The sequence below is a fragment of the Micromesistius poutassou genome, assembly GCF_964030765.1.
Source record: "Micromesistius poutassou genome assembly, chromosome: 14".
Classification (NCBI taxonomy): Eukaryota; Metazoa; Chordata; class Actinopteri; order Gadiformes; family Gadidae; genus Micromesistius; species Micromesistius poutassou.
In genome coordinates this window covers 602,976-615,475 of record NC_140284.1, presented here as the reverse complement: position 1 = coordinate 615,475, position 12,500 = coordinate 602,976, and the positions used below count along the sequence as shown (strand labels likewise).

At 48.4% G+C, this 12,500-nt stretch overlaps 1 protein-coding gene across 1 annotated transcript in view; it reads left to right on the top strand.

Moving 5' to 3' along the window:
- LOC311358726 (anion exchange protein 3-like) overlaps positions 1-12,500 on the top strand; it is a gene marked incomplete at both ends in the record, with an annotated part of 45,482 nt that overhangs the window by 24,641 nt on the left and 8,341 nt on the right. The window contains 11 exons of the mRNA XM_084478851.1: positions 1,696-1,755; positions 2,324-2,516; positions 3,268-3,373; positions 4,163-4,347; positions 4,961-5,183; positions 7,906-8,121; positions 8,462-8,610; positions 9,414-9,608; positions 10,205-10,417; positions 10,577-10,666; positions 10,782-10,948. Coding sequence (XP_084334977.1) covers positions 1,696-1,755; positions 2,324-2,516; positions 3,268-3,373; positions 4,163-4,347; positions 4,961-5,183; positions 7,906-8,121; positions 8,462-8,610; positions 9,414-9,608; positions 10,205-10,417; positions 10,577-10,666; positions 10,782-10,948 — 1,797 coding nt within the window. The remainder of the gene's footprint in view (positions 1-1,695; positions 1,756-2,323; positions 2,517-3,267; positions 3,374-4,162; positions 4,348-4,960; positions 5,184-7,905; positions 8,122-8,461; positions 8,611-9,413; positions 9,609-10,204; positions 10,418-10,576; positions 10,667-10,781; positions 10,949-12,500) is intronic.

Sequence of the window (12,500 nt, the reverse complement as noted above, 5' to 3'; positions counted from 1 at the left end):
TCAAACCCGGGTCGCTACAAGGGTCTGGCCTCCCGGGTTAGCAGCGGAGCGGAGGCCGCGCTGGCCCCTGTCTGACTGCAGGGGGCCCTAAACGCACATTAACCCTTTCACCTCTCCGGCTCATTTCCTCTTGAACATGATGTCATGTGACACCACGGCGACCTCAGGGTCAACATCCGCACCTTTCCAAGCCTCCGGGAAAGCGATTCCTAGACGGCGTTTTCCTTTGAGTTTCCTTGAATCCACGCTTTGAGAGCAGAGAGGGAGGAGCAGCTGACAGCTCTGCCCCCGGGGCCGCCCCCTCTGACCTGCCGCCGCCCCGCCGCCGCCCCGCCGCCCCGCCACGCCTCATCACAGACATGTTTTTCCTCGTGCAAACCCTTGATCCTTCTTTTCATCCTCTCTCTCTCTCCTAACCCGTGGGGAGAGTCCTGTTTCCACCCTGGCTTTGAGACGCGGCGGGGCGTGGCGTAGAGGGGTCTGAACCTTTTATTGGACGCGGTGGGTCGGGGGGGGGGGGGGGGGGAGCGTGACAGGAGTCGGGGTGAGGGGGGAGCGCGTGCGTTGCGCCGGGCATTAGTGGGGTCACTAGGCCTCCGCTGCGGCCCGTCCGCCGCCAGATGTGGACGCTTTCCGCTGGCCCTGGAGGGCGGCGCCGGCCCGTGCCCGGGAAAAACAGCAGGAGCAGAACATTGAAAAGAAAGAAGGAAAGGTTCCTGGAAATGTGCGGACGGCCATCTGGTCTCCCTAAGCCTCCGTCTTCAGCTGCGTGACATGAAGGCTTTCTCGCCGAGTTCATAATAAAAATATTTTAAAAGATGTTCGTATAAAAGTTCTACTGGTGATATATATGCAGACATAAAGGTGTTTTCTGTGTTTTAATGACGGGCAGTCTCACCCGTAGCAAGACTCTGCCGCGCTTTCATCCTCCGGTTTGGAGCGATGTACAGCAGAGTCATTTAGTGGAATAAGCTCACGAGTGCTTAACACAGCTGATTGCTGTGAATGAGGTCTGACGCTATAAGTAACACACACGTTATTAAGACACACAGGAATCGGTTTTAAAACAGAAAGACATCGACAGATACCCCCCCCCCCATCCCAGACCACTAAGCAACATTATACATCTCCGTATGAATCATTTAATGGTGAAATGAAGTAGTGACCATCACACGTGGATGTCTTCATATAGGAGGTGTACGCTTCCTGACACCACATCACAAAGCTCTTTATTGATTAGTGTTTCCACTAGGCTCTGGCCGGGCAGTGTGCTGCCTGAGGCCTTCCATCGACCGCTCACAGCTCACAGCGTCCCTCAGTCTGCTGTCAGCCTGAGTTACCGTGTGAGAGCTGAGGACCGTGACCGATCCACAGCTCTCCGTTGAAACCTGTGGCTTTAGAGTAGAAGGCAGTTGATCCTTCATAAGAGGATCTTATTACAGCGGGCCTACAGGTGTTCGTGTCAGCGTTCTGAAGGTTATTTCTTTATTCGTGTGCTTTAGACTTTTTGTTCATAGTATAAAAAAGTTGAGAATAATCTAACCTGGGTCGCCGCGAGAGGTATTGCCTTTGTGGTTAGCACACAGGCGACCTCTAGTGAATGCATTTCTCTGTCTGTATGAACGCACATGTCCTGTATGGGATTTAGAAGATAATGAAACATATGGGAACATGATGTCCGTCTGTCTTGTGCAGTTCTCCTCAGCCAAAGTTCCCGTCTCCTCTCTCTGGACCCCCCTCTTTAAAGACACAATGGTACAGTCCAGTGTTCCACCAATCACGAGTCACAGACACTCTGCAGTGCTCACTCTGTGTTACGGTTGCAGTGATGACGGCGGATGCAACTAACATGAGTTCATTTTTTATTGACATGGCTTTGTGGTATTTGACCTTTGACGATGTGAAACATTGTTCGACCCGTTTAAACCCAAGAGCGGATCAATTAACTGAATGATGTCGTCTAAAAACTTTAAACTAAACCAACTCATTTATTCCTAAAACCATCCTGTTGCTTTTGTAAAATGCATCCTTGCATAAAGCATCTGTATTGTTTGCCCAATTCACGTTGAGCAACGTCAAGGTCGTTCCCCCAGCTTCCCCTCCACATCCATTATGATTTTCTGAAACATTCAAGTACAATTATTGTACTTGAAAAGGTTCTTGAAAAAGACCCATTCTTCTGCCCAAAGTAACAGGATCGATGTTGTTAAGGATCTAGACAAATGCATCTATTGTCAATGACAGCAACATGCCAGTCGCCTGTTGATGGTCATATTGTTCTCTCCGTGGATCCGGCTGCTAACCCTCCTCTCCTCTCCTCCAGCCACCCCAGTGACATGAAGCACCGCTTCCACCGCCTGCAGTCCACCAGCAGCCTCCACGGCAACCACCAACTCCCCCAGCAGCACCCCCCGGCCCCGCCCGACACCACGCTGCCGCCCGCCGAGGACGGCGAGGACCACCCCGACAAGGGGCCCGTGTACGACCCCAAGCAGGAGGTCTTCGTCAGCTTGTTTGTACGTTGGGATGGTCCTTCTCTGGTTCTTTTTTCCTCGTTCTTATTGTCTCATACGGCTCCCTGGTTTGGCTTTGCTTTGGCCTTTGAAGCTACTTATTTTTTTAATTATGTGTATTATTGTGTGTGCCACGCTAACGATGTGTTCGTTAACGTTAACTTCAGATGAACTTCTTTATCCTAAGGGTTTCCACTCTGTCCTTTCTGCTCTGTGCTTTTTGAAATGTTCTGTTCCGAGTGTCCCGGCTCTGCAGAGATACACGTGGTTTTAGTCCTGTGATTCTCACGTTGATTGTACTTGTGAGCGTCCCTCCCTGATGAGGTCATGGGCGGGTCTAGGTAGTGGTTTTAAGACCCTCCTCTCACACATGTGGCAGTTATTGCTCTTAGTCAGCCTGCAGGTGCTCCTAGTTAAACCCTCTTGATGCATTAGCTGTGAACACGTAAAGCTCCCCGCAGCTTCAACCGCTGGCAAACGCAAAGCAGCCCGTTTGAAGAAAAAAAAGAAGCATAAAACCCAACACAAAGTTTGGAAAAATGGGGTTCACAGCCTCCACCTTGTCCAGCAAGTGGAATGACAAAGTACGATTCATGTAATCATTTCTATATCCCTTTTTAAGAGAGATCATTTGTGCTCCGACAAATTCTTCAGGTTCTGCCAGAAACGTGTTGTCGTAAATCGTATTCACTACCCTCCTCCTCCTCCTCCTCCTCCTCCTCCTTCTTCTTCTTCTTCTTCTTCTTCTTCCCAGAAATCGCTCCACCCGCTGCCCCCTGAGGGCCACCCCGCCGCGGCGCGCTCCATGAAGCTCCTCGCTAAGATCCCCAAAGACGCCGAGGCCGTCATCGTTCTCTGTGGTGGGTGTAGCAACGGAACACAACAAAACACTACATTAGGAACGAGTTTAGTGTTGTTCTTGTAACCCCACACTGCTTTCTAAATGTTTGCTCCGCACTAAGAACAACAAAAAGGCAAAAAGTCGGTTTGGAATTTCCCTTGTAACCTTCATGGTCTTTTGAAGTTCCTCCTCTGGGTGAACTCTGTTTGTGCCGTGGCTACGTAGTGTAGTGGCCTGTATGTAGCACAGCTCCTGCTCCTTCAGGACTGGATCTGCGTTCACTAGAAGTCGCTTTGGAATAAAACATCTGCTAGATTACAAAGTAGTGAGTTGTTTACGACTAATCTCAATTATGTTAACACATAAACATTCAATATTGAAGTTGTAATATGCATATCATGTATACAGATACGTGTATTAGTGTATTTTATTTTCTAAAATACAAAAAGGAAATGTTCTTATTTTCCTGCACTGCTACTGTGAGGCTCACCTCACACCTCGGGGGTACGTGCTGTAACACAAGTCCTTCATCAAACCTCTGGCTCTCTGCCCCCCCCCCCAGGGTGTAACACAAGGCCTTCATCAGCCTCTGGCTCTCTGCCCCCCAGGGTGTAACACAAGTCCTTCATCAGCCTCTGGCTCTCTGCCCCCCCCAGGGTGTAACACAAGGCCTTCATCAGCCTCTGACGGCTCTCTGCCCCCCAGGGTGTAACACAAGTCCTTCATGGTGTAACGCCTCTGCCCCCCCCCCCCCCCAGGGTGTAACACAAGTCCTTCATCAAACCTCTGGCTCTCTGCCCCCCCCCAGGGTGCGTGGAGTTCCTGGAGCAGCCGGCCATGGCCTTCGTGCGGCTGAACGAGGCGGTGCTGCTGGAGTCGGTGCTGGAGGTCCCGGTCCCGGTCCGCTTCCTGTTCGTCCTGCTGGGGCCCAGCCAGAACAACATGGACTACCACGAGATCGGCCGCTCCTTCTCCACGCTCATGTCTGACCAGGTACGGCGGTGGACTGCCAGTGCTGTTGCATTCAAATACTATTTGATTGATTCCCAAATGCATTGTCTTGGCTTAGTTTCTTCCAACATGGATGTTCCTCTTGTTGCCGGGCAGGATAGTGTGTTAGTGCCCATGGTGATTCACAGTCTCACAGTCCCAGCTGAAGGGTACTATGGGTGTTCCCTATTTTCTGAAGTCAAATCTGTAGGTTTTGTTGACCAGGAAGCCCTCACCCCTACCTGCTCGCGGCTCCTTAATACCATAAATCTGAATTGGAAGACCCCCCACCAGGGAGAAAGGAGGTCCGTACCACGGGCAACAGCCCTAAAAGACAAACGCTGGATAGTAGTGATGGTCAATGACTTCTCCAGTGTTTGTCCTTTAGGGCCGTTGCCATGGTACTGACCTCCAGCTTGTGGAGGGTCTTCGGCGTCCAGGCCCTCAACAGTCACTTTGGATAAAAAGTGATCTAGATTGATTTTGGATCCAAATGTAATATCTCTATCTCGCATTCTGAGTTGAAGGAAATGCTTTGAATCAACAATGGACAGGGATCCAACACACACACAGTCAAACGGTATCGTTCAGCTAACGCCCGCTCCTGGTCCTCCAGAACTTCCACGAGGTGGCCTACTTTGCCGACGACCGGCAGGACCTGCTGAACGGGATCAACGAGTTCCTGGACTGCAGCATCGTGCTCCCGCCGTCGGACGTGGCGGGGAAGGACCTCCTGAAGACGGTGGCCGACTTCCAGAAGGAGATGATGCGCAAGAGGAAGGAGCGGGTGCTGAAGAAGCAGCAGTCCTTCTCCCTGGGGGCCGAGCAGGACCACAAAGGTACCCCATCCAGTCCTTCTCCCTGGGGGGGCAGGACCACAAAGGTACCCCATCCAGTCCTTCTCCCTGGGGGGGCAGGACCACAAAGGTACCCCACTCTTCTCCCTGGGGGGGCAGGACCACAAAGGTACCCCATCCAGTCCTTCTCCCTGGGGGGGCAGGACCACAAAGGTCCCCCACTCTTCTCCCTGGGGGGGCAGGACCACAAAGGTCCCCCATCCAGTCCTCCTCCCTGGGGGGGCAGGACCACAAAGGTCCCCCACTCTTCTCCCTGGGGGGGCAGGACCACAATAAACCCCACCCGGTCCCCTGGGGACGTGGACATGGACAACAAAGGGTGTGCTATATTTTTATGCATACCACAGAAACCAATTTTGGAGTCTTGATCTTGTTCATGAATCCTCTATCATTATCCCACGGTATTATAAAATACCTAATCCTGATTGGTCATTAACCTTCCAAGGACTCTGCCTTTTAAGAGTTCAAAATAAGTTAGTCATATACGGCTATTTACCAGATGTTACCTTGACAACGCAACAACAACATGCTCAAAGCACCATGGGAGCATATTTTAATTTTGGTTGATTAAGTCATAAAAGCTCCGGCGGTGGTAAGCTGGGCTTCACCCAGGCTGCAGCAGCTTACAGTCGTACATTACTGACCTACGGGCCCTCCCGTCGTGGTTTATTCCTTCCATACGCATACGTCTTTATGACTTAATGACTCATAGGAACAGCTTGTAGATACTGTGTTGTTGGGAGTCACTTGGACCAGATACATGGGGGCTACTTCTTCCAGATGATGGTTGGGGCTCTGCGGGCGTCAGTAGGCAATGATGCATCGCATTCTTACTGCATAGTAGAGTTTCACTACCCTGGAGGTCCAGGATGCTCACTCCCCGATTCCCCTGGCCCAGAACATAAGATAATCCTTTATTAGTCCCACAGTGGGGAAATTTGCAAACCAATCACATCGGTGTATCTGATATAGGCGGGGCCAAAAGCGTTGCTGTTTTACCGACTGGATACGGCAAGAGTCTTATCTATTGGTCAGCTCCGCTGGTCTGGATACGTCACCCCTTGTATTCTTATGATTGGGCGTATTTTATTCGCTAATGTACATATATCTGCAGCTCATGTACATGTTTCAGTAGCTCATGTACAGTACATATTCCATTAGCTCATGTACATATATCAGCAGCTCATGTACAGTACATATATCAGCAGCTCATGTATTTCAGTAGCTTTATCATTTGTTTCAGGGACAGGATGGTCATCTGGTCAAGTCTTGTGTTTGACTCCCGTTCTTGGTTTGAACCCCAATGTTCAGTCACTGAGCGAGATGAATGAACCTACCTGTCCCTCAGTGACTGATACAAAATAATAGTCACTATAAGTCGCTGAGGATACTGTATTTAAAGAGTTAGTATAGATCTTGTGTTTCAGTAATAGTTCTGTAAGGTGCTCTGGTTGATGTATTTAAAGAGTTAGTATTGATCTTGTGTTTCAGTAATAGTTCACTGCTCTGGTTGATATATTTAAAGAGTTAGTATTGATCTTGTGTTTCAGTAATAGTTCACTGCTCTGGCTCCTGTATTTAAAGAGTTAGTATTGATCTTGTGTTTCAGTAATAGTTCACTGTAAGGTGCTCTGGTTGATGTATTTAAAGAGTTAGTATTGATCTTGTGTTTCAGTAATAGTTCACTGCTCTGGTTGATGTATTTAAAGAGTTAGTATTGATCTTGTGTTTCAGTAATAGTTCACTGTAAGGTGCTCTGGTTGATGTATTTAAAGAGTTAGTATTGATCTTGTGTTTCAGTAATAGTTCTGTAAGGTGCTCTGGTTGATGTATTTAAAGAGTTAGTATTGATCTTGTGTTTCAGTAATAGTTCTGTAAGGTGCTCTGGTTGATGTATTTAAAGAGTTAGTATTGATCTTGTGTTTCAGTAATAGTTCTGTAAGGTGCTCTGGTTGATGTATTTAAAGAGTTAGTATTGATCTTGTGTTTCAGTAATAGTTCTGTAAGGTGCTCTGGTTGATGTATTTAAAGAGTTAGTATTGATCTTGTGTTTCAGTAATAGTTCTGTAAGGTGCTCTGGTTGATGTATTTAAAGAGTTAGTATAGATCTTGTGTTTCAGTAATAGTTCTGTAAGGTGCTCTGGTTGATGTATTTAAAGAGTTAGTATTGATCTTGTGTTTCAGTAATAGTTCTGTAAGGTGCTCTGGTTGATGTATTTAAAGAGTTAGTATTGATCTTGTGTTTCAGTAATAGTTCTGTAAGGTGCTCTGGTTGATGTATTTAAAGAGTTAGTATTGATCTTGTGTTTCAGTAATAGTTCTGTAAGGTGCTCTGGTTGATGTATTTAAAGAGTTAGTATTGATCTTGTGTTTCAGTAATAGTTCACTGTAAGGTGCTCTGGTTGATGTATTTAAAGAGTTAGTATTGATCTTGTGTTTCAGTAATAGTTCTGTAAGGTGCTCTGGTTGATGTATTTAAAGAGTTAGTATTGATCTTGTGTTTCAGTAATAGTTCTGTAAGGTGCTCTGGTTGATGTATTTAAAGAGTTAGTATTGATCTTGTGTTTCAGTAATAGTTCTGTAAGGTGCTCTGGTTGATGTATTGAAAGAGTTAGTATTGATCTTGTGTTTCAGTAATAGTTAAGGTGCTCTGGAGACTGCGTGTCACTGAGGTGTGATTCTGCTCCTCCTGCTCCTCCTGCAGAAGTGACTCCGGAGGAGCAGGAGGAGGCGGACCAGGAGGTGGACCCTCTGAAGCGCTCGGGGGTCCCGTTCGGCGGGCTGATCCACGACATCCGGCGGCGCTACCCGCGCTACGCCAGCGACCTCCGCGACGCGCTGGACATCCAGTGCGTGGCCGCCGTCATCTTCATCTACTTCGCCGCGCTGTCGCCCACCATCACCTTCGGAGGACTGCTGGGTACGACCGCGGCCGTCTCTGGTTCTCTGCTGGTCTGAGGAGCTCTGATGTACCGATTAATATTAATATATTAAGATTGATGAAGATGAATGTTATGTGAACAGGAACATTAAACAGGTGGTTTAGTAAGAAACATGAGTTTTTGCTTCACTTATGACTACTAATAATTACCAAACTTTTACGGTTATTTTCAGAATAAATTCATTCTGAAAATGAATAATTGTTATGAAGGTGGATTTATTTTGTTGATGTTATTGTTCATAACCACATAAGGTTAGTATCTGCTAAATAACTAAACACACGTATTGAATATTCCTTCTTTTTTCTGTCCTGCACACAGGAGAGAAAACAGAGGGCATGATGGGAGTGTCGGAGCTCATCGTTTCCACGGCGACCCTAGGCGTTGTCTTCTCCCTGCTGGGCGGTCAGCCACTACTCATCATCGGCTTCTCTGGCCCCCTGCTGGTGTTTGAAGAAGCCTTCTATAAGGTGATGAAAACAGCACCTCTGCACCAGCAGCACGCCTTCAAACAGCTCAGCCTCGACGTGGCTCCACTTAATATAACAGAAAGAACAAAGATAGCAGACTGAAGGAATACAACAAACGTACAAAAAATACAATAAAAGTAGTAAAAAAAAGTAAACATCAACCTCCATGATCAACATCACATAAAGATTCTTTCATTAGTTTCCTTCTGGCCGTGTTGAGCATGTCTGTTAGGGCGCACTCACACCAGGCCCCCCCCCCCACTGTCCGCTGGCCTGTGCTCACACTAGGCGGTCTCCACGGGGCCTGAGTACGGTGGCCTCTTGTACATACGGTTGTGTATCCGTGCGCGTGTGGGCTCATTAGCGTCTGTCCCGTGGCCTGAGCTCTCCTCTCTGGAGTGAACTGAGGCCACGGAGTTGACCTGTACCGGAGGACGGACGGCGCGCTCACACTAGACCAACCGTCTAGACTTTAGGGGCAGACGTACCCGCCACGGTGCAGAGGGCCTAGGGTGAGGGCGCCCTTAGTGTTTAAAGATGAAAGACACAGTGGAGATATTTTCACAAAATATATATTTTCCTTTCCCTTATATATTCCAATATAACATCCACCGTCACTCCAACAGGTGACAGAAAGTGAAAGACCAACAAGCTGGTGAATTATAAATGTTTAAAGGCTTAACCATATTTACAATATTTCGTTACATCATTTTATTCCCCTCATATATTTCAATCAACCATCACTACCCAAAGCGCTCATTAGCTCCCCCAGATGTTCTGATGCGTGTTTTGACTGTTCCCAGTTCTGCCAGGCCCATGACTTTGAGTACCTGACGGGCCGGGTGTGGGTGGGCTTCTGGCTGGTGTTCATCGTGCTGGTCATGGTGGCGGCCGAGGGCAGCTTCCTGGTGCGCTACATCTCGCCCTTCACCCAGGAGATCTTCGCCTTCCTCATCTCCCTCATCTTCATCTACGAGACCTTCTCCAAACTCATCAAGGTAACCGCTGCCCGCGGGTTGTTGGCTGGAAGGTTGCTAGTTCGATCCCCGGATCGTCCTAGCGCAGTGTCGAGGTGTAGCCGAGCAAGGCACCTTGGTGACCCGAGCAAGGCACCTTGGTGACCCGAGCAAGGCACCTTGGTGACCCGAGCAAGGCACCTTGGTGATCCATTAACTGATCCAATCTAAACATTTCAAATGTACAGAACCCACACAGTCATGTCAGATTAACAGTCGATGTCAATGTATCCTTCTGGACATAGTCTGAATTAATCCTGGAAGTCGTTTTCAGCTGTTTGAATGCTCGATTTCAGACAATGTGTTCAGTGTACCTATTAACCATATCAGAAACCACATCATATAAGTAAGTTATACATTTAGTTGATCTTAATTTCCATTTGGGGATGAATACAGTAATAAAGCAACCATCCATGCTTGCACTGTCTCTATGGTCTCATGAAGCTGTGGTTGTGACGTTATGTGGGCAGGTGTTCTGTCTATGGCCTCATGAAGCTGTGGTTGTGCCGTTATGTGGGCAGGTGTTCTGTCTATGGCCTCATTAACAATAAGCCGTGGTTGTGCCGTTATGTGGGCAGGTGTTCCAGGAGCACCCGTTGATGGAGAGCTACCCCGCCTCCCCCTCTGGGCCCTGGATCGGCATCAAAGTGGGCGGGCCTTCAGAGGGGGACGGGAGCGTGGTCCTGAACCAGCCCAACACCGCCCTGCTGTCCCTGGTCCTCATGATGGGAACCTTCTTTGTCGCCTTCTTCCTCAGGAAGTTCCGCAACAGCCGCTTCCTGGGCGGGAAGGTGCGGAACTCTCCTCCCCCGTCAGATCCCGACGTCCGCGTTCCCGTTGACCATGGAACCGAAAAGCGGAATTTCAGGGATTTGCCCTGATCTGGGTTGGTAGCAGAGGGTGCATGTAGCAGCAGCTGTTGTTGTTGATGGTTCTTTGTTCTGCTGCAGGCCAGGAGGATCATCGGTGACTTTGGGATCCCCATTTCCATCCTATTATCCGTTCTTTTGGATTACTCCATTTCCGACACATACACGCAGGTATTCACACCATGACCATTTGAAAGGTCAATAAAGAAATACATTAAAAGCATAAGAAGGTCAAAGGTCTGCAGCAGTGAACCCAGAGTCTTCCCTCGCTGTGTCCTCGCTGCAGAAGCTCAACGTGCCGTCGGGGTTCTCTGTGACGTCCCCGGACAAGCGGGGCTGGTTCATCAGTCCGTTCGGAGACAAGAAGCCCTTCCCTCCCTGGATGATGGCCGCCTCCATCGTCCCCGCCCTCCTCGTCTTCATCCTCATCTTCATGGAAACCCAGATCACCTCGTACGTCCCCCCCCCCCCCCCCACACACACAGCACGGGCACGCAGCACACTTCACTGTTAACACTATTGTGTTGGTTCAGGGCCAGAAGTTCCTCGAGTTAAGTACCTCCAGTTCTAGATGCGTAACATTCCTAGTGGTCATTTCATCACTTGGTAGAGTTCCTTTTTACAATTGCACGTCTAACCTTTGGTTTTACTGTTAGCCTAGCTGTACTCAATATACCGTTAAGTAGTGTCATTTAAACATAAAGGTAAATTCTGTTAAATAGGGTACTTTAGACATTCAATAATATATATAGTAAGATATATATAGTCGGGAAATGCTTTACTCACATTTTCCCCACCATTCTATTCTGCTTGTTTCTAGGTCTGTTTGTTACATGAGTCTTCAAAGGGCGGTAGAGCTAAAGCTAAAAGGGGTTCACCCCATAACTGACTGAAGTCATGCATCAGTCCCGCTAGTGGGTCCACCTGGGGCTAGGCTAACCCCTTCTGACCCTGCTAACATTTCACTTCATAAATCACTGCAATAGGAGCTAACCAAGCTAACGAGGCACAACGCAGACTCCGTACCTTGCCTCTCAATATTTCATGTTAGGACAAACATGTTAATATATATATATATATATATATTCTTTCTCTGTTGATGCTGCTGATAGCGCCGGTTAATGCTTTCAATGCACATGTTATATACAAATGTTGATGTGATTCTGTTGTTTATTTGGTGTTGTACTACACTGATGTGTAATCTCCCATCTGAAATAATCAATTCAATCACTTAGGGGGTCAGGTTGCAGCTGGGAGTTGTGGCGTCTCTAGGATGCTTAGCGCTTAGGCTGTGGGAGATGGGGTTCAACACCAAAGCCTTTTAAGATGGGGGTTACACTGTGACCACTAGCCCACCCCCTCCATTCTAATCTAATCTTGAAACTAGGGTCGCACAAATACCATGTTTTCATTACCGTTAACCATTCAGTACAGACATATTCAAACCAGCTAATACCAATGAAGTATCCACTAAACCCAGGAGGTCTGTTTTACTTTGTTAAAGCTGAATATTGTGTCATCCATTTCCTAACATAAATGAATTGATACACGCAACATGACAACATCATTTTATTATGAAGTTAACATCTTGACTTGTCAGTTTTGACTTGACAATTCAATTTTACAAATATAAATACTATTCTAAGTGGCAGCTTTGAATTAGCATAGCGACATAGCGCATTCTTTGGCTCGTATCGGATCGGGACGTCCCTACTCCAAACGGCCATCACAACCTGGTCTCACCTTATCCCCTCCCCTCTCCTCCCCCATCCTCCCCCTCCTCCTCCCCTCCCTCCCTCTCTCCCCCCCCTCCTCCTCCTCCCCTCCCTCCCCCCCTCCTCCCCCCCTCATCCTCCCCCCTCCTCCTCCCCTCCCCCTCCCTCCCCTCCCTCCCCCCCTCCTCCCCCCCTCCCCCTCCTCCCCTCCCTCCCTCCCCTCCCTCCCCCCCTCCCCCCCCTCCTCCTCCCTCCCCCCCTCCCCCCCCTCCTCCCCTCCTCCCCCTCCC